The 18,660-nt window shown below is 41.4% G+C and overlaps 1 protein-coding gene across 1 annotated transcript in view; it reads left to right on the top strand.

Annotated features, from left to right (window-relative positions):
* LOC137318085 (transcriptional activator GLI3-like) overlaps window positions 1-18,660 on the top strand; it is a 371,554-nt gene that overhangs the window by 125,442 nt on the left and 227,452 nt on the right. The window contains exon 3 of the mRNA XM_067981056.1: window positions 6,868-7,110. Coding sequence (XP_067837157.1) covers window positions 6,868-7,110 — 243 coding nt within the window. The remainder of the gene's footprint in view (window positions 1-6,867; window positions 7,111-18,660) is intronic.

Genomic DNA, 18,660 nt, shown 5'->3' with positions numbered 1-18,660 from the left:
GATGTGGCAGTCCATGAGGAGGTGGACGACGGTCTTGTCCCTGCTGTAGTCTCGAAGGCTGCTCGCAGTGGCGCTGAGATTCCGTGCGTGTTGGACGTACCGCACTGGGAGGGCCCTTCTCACCACCATCCAGGCTATATCTTGGTGCCTGTTGGTCAGTTCGGGCGATGAGACGGTCTGCCAAAAGCGTTGACCGTCTGGTCGGGGAACTGCCCGATCGGATCCACTCTCTCCTTTCCCTGCAGGACTCTGAGAATGTTCTGTGTCGACCACTGTATGATGGCCTGCCTCACAGCCAGGATTTGAGTGCCTCCTTTGTGTCTCACTTACTAAAACTGGACACGGTACTCAAGGTATGGTCTAACTGGAGCACTGTGCAGTTTTAGAATTGTAAACAATTTTACAACACCAAGTTATAGTCCAGCAATTTTATTTTAAATTCACAAGCTTTCGGAGGCTTCCTCCTTCCTCAGGTGAACGTTGTTGGAAATGAAATCCTCGAAAATTGTAAAATTGTTTACAATTGTCAACCCCAGTCCATCACCGGCATCTCCACGTCGCAGTTTTAGAATGACATTGTCTAATAATCAATGTATCTCAGCATTTAATTTTCCTCTTTGCGGCAATCTGCACATTTTAAGTACGGAATCTACTAAAGCCGCTATATCCTATTTAATTTCCCCCATAGATATGTCAACATTGTTTGTTCTGGTTTGTATATTGCCTGTGTTTTCTTCCAAAGTGCAGTACCGTAACTTATTCACACTGAGTGTTATCTGTTGCTTAGAGATCCTATCCAGCTCATTTGGTAAATCCTTGGCTGTCTTGTTAGATTCGATTGCTCCTCCTCCCAGTTTAGTTCCATCTGTTAATTTGACCAGTTTGTGATTAGTTTCTGAATCCAAGTTATTGATATGAATTAGAAATAGTCGGTGTCCTGGAGCACTTCACCCAGTACTCCTCTTCCTCCCCACCATCACCACCGCCTGATGTCACTTCTCTAATGTCCATTATGAGGTTTTATCTCGAACTCCCACCACTTTTAAGTTTACGTAGCAGTCTTTTGCCAAAGGCTTTCTTGAAGTCTGGGTATGTTACATCATAAGACTTTCCATATTCCTAAAAACAGCCAAGGACCACTCTGTTGGACACACTGAACATTGATATCTTGCGGGCACATATTATTATTATAGAATATTGGAGGCAAGGGTTGTCCGAAGAGAGTTTAATACCTTCTGTCAACTGAATTTTGGTATTGTTTGGAACATAGCTGAGTTGAAGAATTCCAATTAATATTTATGAACAGGTATGTCTTAAGAAAACTAGGCCTCCAGTTTTAACTTGAGATTTTAAACTGGTTGCGCAGGAAAAAATGTAATCTGCATTGACCAGTGGCTTCATGTGATAATTTTTCAGTGGAAAAGTGCAGTTCGGGTGGGGGTTGCTACCCTGAAGGATTAATGAATTGTTTCCTATAGCCACTCAACACCCATACTTCATTTTAGGTGAGGACAGAGTGGTATACTGATCTCTTCATAAATTCCTTCCAAAGGTGGTGTCTAAATTCTGTTTGGCTTAAGAAGTCTCCTCTTCCTTCCACCTTGTAGAATGAAGGACAATTATCAAAACATCTGGTCAAGTGTTATTGTCCGATACTTGAGGCACCCATTACTCAGTAAAGAATGGCAAGTTGGTGTACTGTCCATCGCTTTCATCTGGCACTGTTTCTTTTATTCCCTCCCTCCCTTTCCCACTACCCCAGTAAAGAATCCTTTTACAAGAGCAGAACCCCATGTGTAAGCAGCTTTCAAACCTATTGTATCTAAGCACATTTGCAAGGCAGCCAAATGGAGATAGTTCTGACACAATCATCAAACATTGTTTGAATTTGATTTGCCGTTTGGAAGGGCTGCATTAGCCCTTGCCTAGTCTTCTGCACAAACAGATTCTCTGTCCTCCCAAAGAGGTATCGCTCTAATAGAATTATTCATGGTATGTGGAGATTACATATGGAGAAGGGTGTGCTGCTCGTCAGGTATAGTACTGTAGTCCTCATCTTTCTGCTTGAACTTGCCTTACTCTGGGCTCTAGTATAGTGGCTGCGAGTTCTTTGTATGTTGCAAAAGCTGTGTAGTAAAAGGTAAAATCATTGGGAAAAGTTGCTGGTATTGTTATAATTTAATTTGATTAAAGCTGTTGTAGAACAAAACAAAAGAAGTTAATTAAGGAATTCGTGATGTAACCTATTGCTACTCGGATGTAGTTCTTAAAAAAAATCAAAAACAGTTAAAACATTATGAGAAAGCAGAATTTTTGTAGAGGCTTGTGCTATCCACTCATTTTGCTAATTGAATATTGGAGATAATATTTAAATGTTGGATATTTCAAAACAAAATTGGGTACGACTGCTGAAATTTATCCCAATAATATCTTTACATTCTTCATTTTCAGATTACATTTTATAGACTGGGAATATGCCAGGTAGTGAACTGAAGTTAAAAGGAGAGTTTGTTTTTTTTCCCTTCCACAGTGGCACTGCTCCTTTACAGGATGACCGATGCCCCATGTGTACATGGTGCTGTGCCATTGGCTGGCTTAATTACAGTCACTATAATAAATGATTTCATTTAAGGTTAAATTTGAGAGTGTTTAATCAAATCATAGAACCACAACACAGTAAAAGGTCATTTGGCCCATTGTGCTTGTACCTGTGCTAGCCCTTCAACTGTAGCTATCTACTCCAATACCATTTCCTTGTCCTTTCCCTGTTGTGCCAAATATGAAGCAGTTCTATCTTTTGGTTTGGTATCTGTCCCCAGTTTGAGGGACAGCTACCAGACTAAAACAAGACAAAGTAGTTTTGTATTTGTCATGCCTGTATTTTTTTCATATTCTTCCCTTTCAAATATTTATCCAGTTCTTTTTTACATGGTAAAAAAGCCTGTTTTAATAGCAAATTGTGATAAAGCATTCCAAGGCATAATAAACTTCTGTGTGGGGAAAAAAATTCTTCTAACTTCCCCCTTCATTCTCCTAGTGATAATCCCCTTTTTACTGAATCGTTTACGATGACTATTTTAATCAACTCCAGTCTTCTGGGCCCCTTTTAAGATTTTACTTTAATATTTTTAGGGGTGCAGTGAAATCTTGATACCTTGAGGCTCCAGTCGCTGTATGGAGCTTTGAAGCTGAAAATTATTTCCGTGCTGGCTACAATTTTTATTAAAGGTCCACTTTCCTACTGTGACATAACCTCTGAGCTGAAAACCCAGCTTTATTACTCCCCCAAAAAAACTATAAGAAACTCACATATGTCAACTGAAGATGGTAAAATCTCTCTTCCATGTGTCTTTTATATTGTGATGTGGAGATGCCGGCCTTTTCCTTAAATTGAATGATTCCTTATTAAACCACTTATATATGGATGTAAGTATGAAGGTCCTTTCAGCTGAAGGTAGGATCCTGAGATACTTGTGCCATGTACAGCATCCATGCCCAATTCACTTGTTTCTTTGGCTTTTGTAAGTTTTAAGAGTTTCACAGAAACAAATGTAAGGACTTCTGGGAAAGTATTTGATCATTGAGCTCACTGCATTTTCTCGTATTTGCTTTTTAAAATTGGCTCATGAATAGTTTCTTGCGAATGCTAACCTAAAAGTCTTATTTTGCATCTAAACTTCAAACACACAAAGGGCATTTAGAGCGACAATTGTTCATTTAATTAGTAATTGGACAGTGCAGGATGGATAAGGCATTGAGATAGGCGCACTATTATTGGGAGACGCTCACTGAAATACCAGAAATAGAACGTAAGCTCTGATCAGGAAGGCTGTGAGCACAATTACTTTTTTTCAAATCCTTCTGTGACACTGCAGGGGGAAAAAGGACTTTGAAACTTGAAAGGCTAGGGTTTGCTTTCAACCTCAAAAGCAAGGAGGAAAGGGCTCTGAAATTTGCTCAGTACTCCCAATTCACCATTAGCCTGTTTCTTCCTTTAGCCTCAAGGCATTCTCCACTATTTGAAAAGACGTTAAGAAATTCAATCACAAAAGAAGGCCCAGTTTTGAACATGTTTCAGTTGGTGCATTGAGGTTTGGTCTTCAGGCTTTGTGTGGGGTGAATTGAACTGAGCAACCATTGGGAAGAGAAAAAAAAGGTGAATGAGCAGCCTATGTGTAGACACAAATCCTGGCAGGGCAAAAGCTGCTCTTCCTTGATCTTTGCATATGCAGTGTATTGGAGCCTGCTTGTGGCAGAGTGTGAAGCACAGCCCATGCTAAAGTCAATACAGAGCACTTGGTTTACCCCGCGACTCTTGTTAAGTTTGTCTTGTAATTGAAGCTGCTGTTGACCCTTTCTTGGGGACCATTTGTAAAACCATTTATTCTGCATAAACTGAAATAATAAACCTTCTTTCTGTTAGGCCGATTGTGATGGTGTGACATTAGTTTGATTTAATGATTAGCCGCCTGACCCCTGAGCTCCAGAGAGCTGCTTAAATAGAGAATAAGTTCGCTGGGAGGCACACCGGTAGAATACTAATGAGCTGGTTAAACTTCGCATGGCACCAATCAGTTTTTTTTTCCTGAATTACTCTAATGGGAGAGGCTTTGTATGTGAGAGAGATTACAGAGGATTGCCCTCATGGCCGGATATTTTCAAACGAGACTGTGACTTGCTCAGAGTGAGCCGTGGGTTTTTTTTGGACTGAGTTGTGAGTAATGTTGAAGCTTCTAGTGTGTGTCTCCATCACCTAGCTGGTGTGTACATGTGCGGGACTGTTGCAAACCAATGCTGTTATTTTCTTTTGTGAAATGTGAAGTGTCTGGGAGCAAGAGTAGAAGCATACACCCCTTAGACACGTAAGTTCTAAGAATATATATATTTTTTTCCCTCAAGTTTGATTTTGAGTTTGCAGTTTTTTATGCTACAGACTGCTGATGTTCAGTGAATTGATAGTCCATGTTAATACTTTCATGAGAGGTTTCAAGTAATTTGTCTTGGTTTTTCATGCCAGCTTGTTATTCCTTCTTATCCTATGGTAGTCTTTTCCTCAGCTCTGGAGCAATAGCAGTTGTTTCCTGTTTGGGTGTTTAAGTGTGCTTTCAGACGCTTCTGGAAGAGCAGCTTACATTTCTGCAGTAAAAAGAATCACACTTGTTGCCATGACATATGGTATATTTCTCTCTCAAAGTTGGCTTGGTGCAGCCTGCCAACGTTTATTTTGAAAAGTGTTGAACAATTTGGCTCAACAGAACAGTGCGGGTGATGTGCCTGCATTCTAATCTTGTTAAATGCTGGTTGGTTTAGGTTTTTGCGACGAAAGGTAATCATGTGCTGCACACAATTATTTTAATGTGCAAAACAAGTGTACGTTTCAGTCATTCTTTTGGATATAAAGCTTCGTTTGTGTGAGAGTGAAGGACATGGCATTATTTTGTGTCTTTAATTTCTTTTTGGAAGGTGAGAAATGCCTAATCAGTCAAGGGAAGCGATATCCAAGAAAGGAAAAGTGGGTAAAATAGAGTTTTAAACAGACAGCATTTCATGTTTTGACCCATCACCAACACCTTATAAAGAGTGATTGATGTATAGTTGGACTTATCATTGGTTCTTATTGGACTCCCTCTTCCCCCCCCACTTTCTTTCCTCCCCTCTTCCCCCCCACTTTCTTTCCTCCCCTCATTAGTTTTTTTTACATCTTAGATCTCTTTTTCCTCTCTCCCTTTTATTTCCTCTCTTCCTTCTCTTCCACCTACTACTTGCTTCCTCTTCCCTGCTTTTTCATCTGAAAGAGATGGTTGTGAGACCCTTGCTCCCGGTGATGTGGTATCGAAGTGGAGCATATGTGGAAATGTGCTCCATACTCAGCCAGTATTACTCACAGTACCTCTGGGTCCCTGATTTATCTGCACTGACACATCTGATTATTGTTAGTGGTACTCCTAATTGTGACGCTAAACTTTATATCTTTGTTAACTAGATGTATACTTTGTGCTTAGTAAAAAGCGGATATTGGCACAGAATGCTTCACTCTATGATGTGATAATGTAACAAATCATAAGGATATTTTCCAATGCAAAAATCATTCCATCCAAACTAATTGAAGCAGTTCAACTTTCAGGAGTGGGGAATAGGAATCTCGTAGCTTTGCAAAGCAGTCTTAATTTTTAAGTTATTGCCATTAACCTTTTTATGATATTCTGAGTTTGAGATGTGAATTGACTTAACTCGACCTTTTTTTTTCATGTGTCTCATTACATTTGGATGAAGTTTGGATGATAGTACACACGCATACACAGATACACATGCATTGACGTGCAAATAAACGCACACATGTACACACACGAATACAGACACATATAGGTAGACGCACACACACACACACACACACGTGCACACACACAGACATATTCACACTAACCCCGGTTAGACCGAGAAATCAGTGTTTGTGCTTCAATAATGACACCCGTTTTAAATTCAATAGAAGAGCTGTTCAGATCTAATAAAATCCGCCTAAATTAGTGATCTGACCTCTTGCTGAAAGAGTGAACTTCATTTTGTATTCAGAGAAAGAAGACAATTTGCAGTTTCTAAAGGATCGGCTCAGTGCCTGCCTCAGTCTAGACTTGGTCCAAGTGAAGTGAAATGTTAACAAAACTGTTCCCCTTTCTCCCTCCAGTTGAAGGTTGATTTAATTTGCATTGTAAGTGTATATAAAAGTCGACAAAAGTTAGGAATATGCTGATATTGCTTCACAACTGTAGGTCAGACGCAGCAATAAAAACTTTTCTTGCTTCAGTATGTACAGCTTTGAACTATTGCAGTGATACTGATCCTGATTTGGGGTGTGTTTCCTTTTTCCAGAGGATGAAAGTCCTGGCACCTATCACAGAGAGAGAAGAAACGCAATTGCAATGCAGCCGCACACTGGTGCGCATAGCTTGAGTAAAATCGGTGAAGAGCCATCAACTTCCAGTGAGGATAGAGCTTCTCTAATAAAGAAGGAGGTCCATGGATCTTTGTCACATATACCTGAGCCTTCTATCCCATACCGAGGTGCACTTTTTGCTATGGATCCGAGGAATGGCTACATGGACCCACATTATCGTAAGTACTGCTTCAATACACTTCAGTTTTAAACAACCCAAATAAAAGTGTAGATGCCGCCTACTTAAAGATGGTTTTGGCCAGATACCATCTCACGGGTTTTGCTGATTGCTAAGTTAACCTACTTGGGGATTGATCCAGATGACACTTGATGCTTTGGCTGGCCAGGGTAAATTAGAGAAGTTCAGGCACCAATTAAACTGAGATGTTTCAGGTATCCAATAGACCAAATGTGCTGTTCGATCAAAGACCATCAGGCCTGCATCCATTCCACCATCTTTCTTTTTAATGTACAAATCTTGCCTCAATGTCCAAGAGACTTTAGGGAATGTAATCAAAGGAGGTGCCTGCAGTCCTGCAGCAATTACAGTTTGTTGATTTATTATTTTTTCTCTCAGTTAAAATATTTACTGTGTGATTCGGAATAAGTTTCTAAAGCAAAGCTAATTAAATGAAGTCAGCTCAATGCGTGTTGAGGGAGTGTTTCAATTAAGTGATAGCCTTCGCCCGTTTCTATTTTACATCCACTCATTCACTTCATATTTAAAATGTAAGCAACTTCGGTTTTGCTCAGAATAATCAACTATCCGACGCAGAGTTGGAATCACACACCTTAGATTTCCTCATCTCGCAGTACGAACAAGATTGCTTTGCACAAAAAAAAATCACGGCTGATCACAATTTAAATATAAAATGAATATTGAACCCATCTATGACAACAAAAATAGATCTGAAATTGGGCTGAGCAGAAGGTTCTTGCTGCTATTTCAAGATGAATTATAGTTAAACAAATGTTCCTGATAAGTGAATGCAGCTTTAAGGCAGAGGGGGCACTCATTTAATAAGAATTCTCTCTAGTTGTAAATGTATGAGGGAGTGGGAGGGCAGCGATGTGATTTGCTGAGCTTTGAATGTTAACTCTGAAGAATTGGAACGTAGGTCGCTTGTGATGGACATGCTGTTAGTTTAATTGCGAGAATGAAAAAAATCCTGATGTTTGACACAGTAACAAAGTGTTTTTCAACTGGTAATGAGGTACATATTGGATTGGAAACGAGCTGAGTGGTGAATGAATGGTGCCTGCCGCTCGCTGGATTGAAACTCACCCACAAATTATCTGCGAGCTTTTGGGTGCCAACTTGCTGCAATGGGGAGCCAAAAAAAGTGCAGCGTCCTTTCCTGGGTTTCTGTGAGCTGTGAAAGGAGCGCTCACTCCCCCCAACCAATTAGCTTGAAGCATTCTTGACAAGCCGTGCATGTCAGAACCAAGCAGTGCAAGCTACAACAGTTGATTCAATGTAAAGTCAGTTAGAGAAAGAGAAATAAAGAGAGGGTAAGAAATATCAAATTGAAAGACAGAGATAAAAGAGACAAAGAAAAAGTAAACAAAAATTTAAAACATATTTTATTTTTATAAATGTCCAATTAAAATCAGAAGTAATGAGACTCTACATTTTTAAAAGTTCATTTTCATTGCCAGAGAGGTGGTTTGGCAGTCATTAAGACTTACCAAGTCGTTAAAAGTTAGTTTAGACCTAAAAAAATCCAGCGTACCTTTTTTATGGAGAGATTAGTTAGTTTCCAGCTGGGCAGGAGAGCAAGTTCACGCTAGTCCATTCATTCAGCCGGCGAGCTGTTCTTCCCGCGCAGCTTTCAGAGGAGCAGAGCAAGTAGTAGAGCAATTTCCAGATTTCCGTGTTTGATTGCACACGTGAGCTCGCTCTTTCATTTGCACTGAAATAACAGTGAGTCCTGTTAGCATCGCCACTATTTTATGAGCAATTTCCGGGCCATAGTATACACTACACTAAAGTTTATACAGAGGTCGTATTAGATTCAATTACATTTTGGTCCATTTTTCCCTTTTAAAAAAATGCTGACACAGTGTGGTTAATGCTCCCAAATTCAGTTTGATTGTGAAACTCTTATTTTGCCCTTTTGCACCAAGTGCAGTTTAAATTATTGTCTTGCGCACTGGGAGAATGGACGCAGGGAGCACCAAGGAGCTGCATACTTGTCCCTCCCCTGACTCCTGCTTATTTTTCTCTCCGTTGCTGTATCTTTTGCTGCAAAATGCATGGTATTTTGGATCTGTAAAATCATACTTTGCTAAATCATTCATCACAGCTGTGGGGAAAATGGTACTGAAATTAGGGCACCTTTTCTGGATGGGGAGGGGATGGAGGGAGAAATTTTAAAGTTTAGTTGCACAAATTTTTCATATGTTTGCCTTGTGGCAAACTGCCAATAGTGTTGTAATAGCCTGATACCTTCGTGGACATTTCAAAAGAGCACTAAGTGTGTACAACCCAGATCTCCGAATTAGTCCTTTAATAGTATTGCTTATTGGACAATATAAAACTACAAGTCTTAGAGATTAGAAATTAGCCTATAGGCCTTAGAAGTTTACAGCTCAGAAAGAGGCCATTCAGCCCACTGTGATTCTGCTGGCTTTTTTGCTAACCTGTCTCATGGAAAGGGAACCGTGAGCGTAATGGATGAGAAGGTGATGCAAGGTCCGATGGCATGAATTAGTTTACCACGCGTGGGTGAGATAATATCACTTCTGGTTGTCTATTGTGTAGCTGCATGATGATATAGTAATGATGTACTTTCTGCGTGTTGTAAGTTAAATCACTTGACTTCAGATGTCAAAGCTGAATGTGAGACAGGCATGCTTTTAAGTCTGTCCAGGCTGCTTTTCTAATCAACACGTTGAGGATCACAGAGGGGACTGGTTTGGTGCTTTCTACATTAGCCAGAAGGTTTAGTATCTGGAGGTGAAAGGTTATTGGACAGATGACTGATTAGCCAAGACAGCTGATTAGTGCAGGTTTTAGCATTACGAGTGCCAGGGATGAAAGCAGATTTGATTGACTCATTAGCTTGGCAGCAAAGGGGAATGCACACTTTATGGGACTTGATCAAAGAGACTCTAAATCTCAAGTCTGGACATTGGTTTTGTAGGTCCAGGTACTGAGATTAGGATTTAGAGCCATTTTTTTTCCTCTTATTGGCCCATTATGCATTGCACGAGTGATGCCATTATCCTGCAGTGGAGTTTTATAATTGGGAGTCCAGTCAATTCAGAAGGTGTTGTAAGTGGGTTTTCATAAGGGAGCACAGGTACAAAAAAATCCTTTTTAGAACAATTATTACTCTCATTATTTCAAGCACATTGGTGTCAATCAGTACCTAATATTTAGTGCTGCCGGTGCAGAGCTTAATTTTAAGTGTCGTAAAATCATGTAGAGCATGCTTGCCTTTGTGTCCGAACAGCTAATATGTGTTCCTGTCTGGCAAAGCTCTGTGCCAGATAGCTTTTGTCTATAAAGATTTTGGTTTTGTTTTTTTTAAAAAAGAATTTGCTTCCTCTCCTGAAAGTGGTGATTGTTGCTGACACAGAACCACTAGCACCAGCAGCCTTTGATACCTTGACCAAGGTGCAGTTCTCCACGTCTGAGCCAAGACAATGAATAGTGGCAGGCTCTTTGACCACAGAAAGTATCACAACCTAGTCCAATGACTACACATGGACTTTACAGCTGAGACCCGTGGACTTTGCAGCCAAGGCTCATTGACATGGACTTTCTTTCTCCTTTGCTAGCCCAGAGATAGGCCAGATGAGGCATTATACTTGTGGTCTGCTTGGGATGTATGGCTCAGTAGCAGTAGACCATTACATGGGCAGGGTCTTTTCCAAAAAAAAAAGTGTCAAGAGTTCTTACTCTCTCAATAAACTGCGACTCCCCCTTTGTGCGAACAGCAGAATATAGAGGAACCTCATTATTCATAACCTCCTTGTTATAATGCATTTTCCCTCTGGTTCCAGCAGAACATCCTTTCATAGTCAGAGCAGGGCGAGCCTTGGTGAGGCAAACTCTCAAGTGAAAACTATTTCATAATTCACCCCAAGTGGTAATGAGATTAGTCTGTACCTAATCTCATTATTACCCAAAATTATTTTGCAATTTAACAAAAAATGAAATTCTTCCTGTTGGATTTTCTGAGCATGCACCTTTAGTTTTAATCACCAGCAGTCAGCCATAAAATGGCCCCTGCTGTTGGCGTTGCAATTGCCCAGGCTCAGGTACAGGAACAGCTATGGTGGTGAACCTGGCGTGTTTGTTCTTGCCATGCCAAGGTAAAGCGACAGGTGCAAGGAAATGTGCATAGATTCACAGAGACTGTTGGAGGAGCGTTCATAAAGTTGCACTCGTTTTATCAAAGGTTGTTTAGTTTTTTTTTGGTAGCATTTGTGTATCTACACATGCCCTTTTTAAGGTGATATTTGTGTATTACACATGCCCTTTTTAAGGTGATATTTGTGTATTACACATGCCCTTTTTAAGGTGATATTTGTGTATTACACATGCCCTTTTTAAGGTGATATTTGTGTATTACACATGCCCTTTTTAAGGTGATATTTGTGTATTACACATGCCCTTTGCGGTAGCTTTGCATATCTACACATGCTCTTTTTAAGGTGATATTTGTGTATCTACACATGTCCCTTTTAAGGTGATATTTGTGTATCCACATGTATACTTTGAAGTGTTATTCATGTATCCCTGCAACTTGTTCTTTTTGAGCTGGTATTTGTGCATCCATATGTATGCTATTTTTAAGTTGACAATTAATCAAGAAGCATTGCTAGTATACAAATATGATGCTCAATATTTGTTTTATTGTTACTTCAATCCTGGCATTTATTCCAAACCATGAAAACTGCAGTAATACTTCCCACATTGTGCAAAAAAAAATCAGATGAAAGAGTTGTTACTTTCCCCTGCTCCAGTGTGTGTTCTGAATGAAGTTCCATTTCTGGTGGTTCGGGCTTGTATTTCATTATCTTCTGTGGTTAAGATGTTTTGGAGAGAGATGCTTTTATTTTTCAAAGCAAAATATCCCATTCTCAACGGGTTAAAAATAGGACCTTTTTTATATATTTTGTGCGGTGCTGAGCCTGTGCTTTATGACATTTATGGTAAAATAGTTTCCGTTTTATTGCTTTCTGATATCAATCATTGAAGAGTATTGCCCGCTGGCATTAATTAGTGGGCATTAGTGAAAGCCCTTCCCACATGTGACTGGTCTTAAGCTAGTCATGTGTAGCTAACGATATAATGCACAGTGTTCACTCTTGTTCAAACAGGCCAACATATTTTGTGGATTAGCTTTAGTAAAATAACTCCTGAGCAGGCGGCATCTCACATAAGGGTTTGGTTTCACGCCTGTCGACTTTGGTGCTGTTTAGAAAGAGAGTGAGAGTGTGAAAGATAAGAAGAGGAAAGGTAAAGTTTTGCAATGACAAATGTATTGATGACCCTTGACTTTCTGCCGTACCTCTTAAATCTGTCACAGGTGTGTGTATTATGCCACTCAGACAGTACTGCACTGTTTGCAAAGAACACTCAATTCTATTACAAGGGTGATTTTTTTCTTTTATGTAGTCAGTGTTTGCAGCTAATATGCTAACACCTGCAGGTATAACCACCTGGCTGTCAGCCCCCTGATGTACTGCTATTTAGAAGTCTGTTGTTGCAGAATTTGTTTGGACAACTTTGTTGCTAGCTATAGTAAAAATAAACGTGAAAGTAAAGGCACTTTTATATATAAGTTGGATCCCTTGGGAGCTGTGCTCAAATTGAGACCCACAGCCTTTGTGTGCTGCTCTCCCCTCTTCCCCCTGCTCCAAATCAAGGCTGGAGACCCATGATTGATGGTTAAAAAGCTCCACGTATTGGCTCCACGTTTAAGTGGAGATCCAACGGCAACTCACAAGACCTACAAAACTCTTTTTTTATTCGTTCATGGGATGTGGGCGTCGCTGGCGAAGCCAGCATTTTATTGCCCATCCCTAATTGCCCTTGAGAAGGTGGTGGTGAGCCGCCTTCTTGAACCGCTGCAGTCCGTGTGGTGACGGTTCTCCCACAGTGCTGTTAGGAAGGGAGTTCCAGGATTTTGACCCAGCGACGATGAAGGAACGGCGATATATTTCCAAGTCGGGATGGTGTGTGACTTGGAGGGGAACGTGCAGGTGGTGTTGTTCCCATGTGCCTGCTGCCCTTGTCCTTCTAGGTGGTAGAGGTCGCGGGTTTGGGAGGTGCTGTCGAAGAAGCCTTGGTGAGTTGCTGCAGTGCATCCTGTGGATGGTACACACTGCAGCCACTGTGCGCCGGTGGTGAAGGGAGTGAACGTTTAGGGTGGTGGATGGGGTGCCAATCAAGCGGGCTGCTTTATCTTGGATGGTGTCGAGCTTCTTGAGTGTTGTTGGAGCTGCACTCATCCAAGCAAGTGGAGAGTATTCCATCACACTCCTGACTTGTGCCTTGTAGATGGTGGAAAGGCTTTGGGGAGTCAGGAGGTGAGTCACTCGCCGTAGAATACCCAGCCTCTGACCTGCTCTCGTAGCCACAGTATTTATATGGCTGGTCCAGTTAAGCTTCTGGTCAATGGTGACCCCCAGGATGTTGATCTCTGCACTGTGGACTCTGGTTTATGTTAGACTGTCATCAATGGGGGGAGCAATGTATACTAGGTGTCAGTGACACTCTTTCATTGTGAAATGCTGTAAGTGTACCATTTAATCAGCACACTCTGCAGATCCTAGTGTGAACTCACTGGCAAAGGACACGTTGGTGCTGATGTGCAAAGCTGCTCTCAAGTGTTGTGCACTGTGCACAACTAGGCCGACACAAACAATCATTTCTCAACACCAATCATCTTTCCATTCCTTACAAGTGATTGGGTCTCAATTATAACAGTCTTTTTATTTAATTTTAATGTGATGACTTATTTTGTCCATCGAATCTTTCTTTTTCTTTTCCCCCATCTTTGAGACCCTTTTGAAATGTGGGTGGTGGTCTAATGCAAACAGGAGGCCAGCAAGCTGGACCGAGAAGCATTGGGATGGATATCTGGTGATCAGTGCCCTGGTAGGAAGCTTTGGTGAGGAGATTAGTGGTTTGGCAACCAGCGAGGTGTGAGTTGATGAAGCGGGTAGAGAAGTGTAGGGGGGAAGGGGATAGAAGAGGGAATCTTGAGTGAACCTGGTCCAATTCCCAGTGACCCACTGGAGCAGTATCGAACAGAATGACCCTTGGGATAAAGTGAAATACCAGTTGAGCAGATTTTGCCTTTCAAATCTGGAGTTGCATTGCAATTGAGTAGAGTGGAGGCTGTTTAGGAAAGAGGCCAGTCTGTTCAAAAATACGACTGCACTGAAGAGAGTTTAAATGTTGACAAAATGGCACCAGCTGTAATGTTTTGATTGTGGATGAGTTTATATATTAGCAAAGCGAATACTGTAGGTTTTTTTTAAGTACATGTCTGCAGTTGAGTTCATTGTAATTTTTAGGCGGTTGTGCATCGGAAAGTGAGTCTGAATGTAATGGCGAAGGATCTTCAGGAGTTTCCTGGCCAGTGGAAGGACTGTTACTTGGCCTGACTTGACTTGATTTAGCCCTTTGAAAAAAATCATTGCAGGAGTGCATGCTTTAAAAATTATTATCGTCTGTCTTAATGAAACCCAACAGACTTAACTACCTGTAAAACATGCACTACTTTAATATATACCCAAGTTATTTTAAATATGGCTGTTGATGGCTTTTAATGAACTTAATAAAAGGATGCTTCCCTCTATCTTGTGCTATTGAATACTTTAAGGTGTCTAGTCCTATATAGCTGAAAATTTCAACTTTTATTTTGCGCTCTTTTCACATTCAGTGTGCTGGCTCTTTCTGATTTAGTGTTCATAAGGAGTACAGTGCCGTGCCCAACTATTAGTGCTAGCATTATTGTGGAGGATGCAGAATCATCAGGTTTTCTATGTGTTGCACAAACACCTTTTTTTATTTAGTAATTACTGGGCAGCATTATCAAACAGTTAAATAACACCGAAGTGTGATTCATTTGCAGCACAATTGTGCCTCGTTTACATCAAAATCTAGTGCGTAACCTGATCTCTGGATTTGTTATGCTGGTTGTAGATTCCAGTTGCAGTTACTGCAGTTACATGGTAGACTGTCAGTGGGGCAGCTCTGCCGCTGATTGAGGTATCACAATCTGGAACGCACATGCAGAACAGATCCGTTGTGTGTGTGTTGCTTTTTCTTCAAAGAAGACACCAAGCTTTGTTTCACACAAGAACGCCTGCTGGCTAATCAGGGAGAAGCCTATGCTCTGGTTTCCAATTAGGATCATCACATTGTTGGTTGTAATCTTTTGCCTCCATTCTTTTTCTCTTTCTTCCCGCAACCCTTTCCATTCCTCTGCTGCTACTGTGTGAGTGACCTTTTCTTGATTTATTTATTTCTTCGCACAAATATCCGAGCAATATTTTTTCTCTGAGCATTAACATGGATGAGTTGAGCTCGTTGCTTCCAGTGCCAATACTGCTCCATGGGTTGGTTAGCAGGAAGCTTCCTGTGTGGAGGAATGTGAATGGAATCTCAGTTTTCCTCATGGTGAAGTGCCCCATCTGGCAGCCCCGTTGAGAAGCGAGTGGACTGCTGTGTTAATTTGAAGGATGCTTTCCATTGGGACATAAATCTGGGCACCATAGTACTGTAAAATCAACATGTTAATCAGCAGCTTCTTCTGGCCCATTACTGTCGGAGAGCAACTATTTCTGTGTCATTTTTGTTTTAAGTACTTATTTGGGAGGGAGTAGGACAAATATTAAATATTATATATCAGTTCAATCATACTCTTTCAGGAACTCAGTGACTAATGTTATTATTGAAAACCTTCAAGCCACGCGTGAAATGCAAAGTTAATCATTAAATAGATTTTTAGTCACTGGACATCAGTACTTGTATTTGGGTAAAGGCCATTCATCTGTTGTTCAACACCACATGTCCACCTTGTCCTCTGGTGCTCGAATGTTTTTCAGGATATCCATTCTAGTGAAATTAAGTTTAAGGAAGCTCTTAAGCTAGCTGCTTTTACTTTTTCATTAACTTCACTTTCAACACAGGGGATTTCAGTTGTTCTGGTGCTAAAAGTGCTGCGAAATATTGAAAAGAGTCAGCCAGGGTTTTTAAAAGACGCTTGTGTTAAGATTTTATTTTTAGTAGAATTTAACAGCATCTTGAGGTCCACTGGGCTAAGAAATGCTATGAAAGAGTCTCTTTGAGCTGCAGGTCTGCTCTGCAGCAATGTTACAGCATCCATTAATCTGTCCTGTAAATGTGATTCTTAGCTCCCTTAGTTTTAGAGATAATTCACCTTTCCTTACGCCTGAGGCTGTGAAAAGTAAGCAAAAGATGTGAAATTAAGGCCAACAAAGACGTGTAAGCATCAGAATCAATTGAAACTTTTTGTAGGATAGAAGGGAAAAGAAAACTGCTGGAGATCCATGGTTTGCTATTTATGCAAGCTTAGCCTATGGCCACTTAGGAGCTGACCATGGAGATCATAATGGGCTTAGCCACCTTTTCACTCACTCTTGTCCCAGCATTGTAATTCATAGATTAATTAACATAATTTAAATAAAAATTGTATGACAGGGTTTTGCAGCCTTACTGCATTCATAACAATCTCCCTAGAGTAAATGCTCAAGTAACGTGAAAGTAGTATTGCCGTTTTGGTATTCCATCTTAATTATAACCATAGCAATGGTGATGCTTTCCATAACATCTCTTTCTTTCTCTCTCTCACTCTTAGTCTGTGTTTCTCCATTTAATTTGTCTCTTTCCATATATGTCTCTCCACCTCTTGCTCTCCCTCACTCGATCTCTCTTGCTCTCCCTCACTCGATCTCTCTTGCTCTCTGTCACTTGATCTCCTTCTCTGTCCCATGTTGCTTCTCTCTCTCCCAACGTGTTTTGATCTAATGATTTTTCTCTGTTTGTGTCTCCCCTGTCTGTTTATTAATTTATCTGTGCGTTCCCCATGTCTGTTCAGTTTGTGTGCCTCTTTCTAATATTGTGTGTTTGCCTCTGTCTTCTCCCGTTTTTTCTTCCTGACTGTGTGTGTGTGCGTGTGTAAATACATGCTTCTTTCTTAAATCTTTAATTATGTATAGTATGTTAAAAATCTTACGTCTGCACTTACCTCCTCTCTATAAACCTTGTTCCCTTATGTCAGATTTTTGCTCACTCTTGTATGTCAACTTTTCTCATTGTAAATTCCTATGTCTAATTTTCCATTCAATTTTCCTTTATCAACTTTCACCATTCACGGTTTGTTGATGAACTAATCAAGTCACTCAAAGTGCTTAATTTTCATCCTTTTTTTATTTCAGTATCTAACATTTCTTTATCCAAAATAAGTTTTCAAACAAAATTCTAAGAAAATTAAAAATTACACAATTTCACAATGACATGGTAACATTTATCCATTGAATGATTGTTGGTGTCTTTTAATACCTTCATTAAAGTTTTTACTTGAAAGTTTCAGCCTCTCCCAAAAGTCTGGGTTTGAACATGATGGGCTCGAATTTAGCAGGCCTGCGGGTTCCCAGCGGGTGGTCCTCCGGGAGCGTCGAAAACGCGGACGGCGAAATTAGTGGGTTGCCCACGCGATCGTAGCAGGCAACCCACTAATAGGAATCAATTACCTGCTCCTCCAGGGTCCACGGCGCTGGCCTGTGCGTCGGTCGGGCTGCGCATGCGCAGTACGATCTGTCAGCTGGAGGTGCTCTAGTTAAAGGGGCAGTCCTCCACTGACAGATGCTGCAACCAATGGAACAAATTGCAGCATGGAGCAGCCCAGGGGGAAGGCTGCTCCCAATTTAATGATGCCTCACCCCAGGTATCATCAGATGGGGTGAGGAGGAGGGGGAGGACACAGATCTTCCCCCCGGCGGGCGGGAGGAAGCGGCCTGCCTCTGCCACCAAGAAGGCCTGGCTCGAGGTGGCAGAGGGGGTCACCTGCGCCACCAACATATCGCCCACCTGCATACAGTGCAGGAGGCGCTGCAATGACCGCAGTAGGTCAGCCGCAGTGAGAACATGAAGTCTTTCCCCTACACTCCGTCTGCCACAACACTGCCCCCACCCCACATCTCCTTCGGCACCGCCAACACTATTCTGTCACATCACCCTTCATACCCACTCAAACCCCATCCTCATCTTACCTCCACCTACTCACCTCGCCAGTACTCATCCTGCCACTAACACGCAACCCAATCCTCATACAATCTCATGGCTCCATCCCATACTCACCCTCTCGTGCATCTCCCTCACGGCCAGCCTCACTCAACCTGCCACCACCTGTGCTGCAGCCACAGGGCATGCATCACATATGTGCAGTAGGCAGCGTAAGGCAAACGTCTCGTCAGCATGAAGGGGGTGCACAAGGGTGTCTGAGGGTTTGTCATGGGTGTTACCCATATTGAATTTCAGAGCAACAAACAGCACACATTATATTGACACCACCACTGCCATGTCTCCGCGAATCCTGTCCGTTGTGTCCAATAATGCCCGCTCCTGGGTATCACTATGAGGACCCACCACTGATGCCACCCATCGTGTTACTGCAGAGTAGGTGCAGGTGTATTTGCAGGGCTCGTCCGCGCAGACGACTGAGAGACATCGGCGGTGT

This window comes from Heptranchias perlo, chromosome 3, assembly GCF_035084215.1.
Source record: "Heptranchias perlo isolate sHepPer1 chromosome 3, sHepPer1.hap1, whole genome shotgun sequence".
NCBI classification, from domain to species: domain Eukaryota; kingdom Metazoa; phylum Chordata; class Chondrichthyes; order Hexanchiformes; family Hexanchidae; genus Heptranchias; species Heptranchias perlo.
The sequence above is the reverse complement of the archived record's forward strand: the minus strand, read 5'-3'. Positions and strand labels throughout refer to the sequence as shown.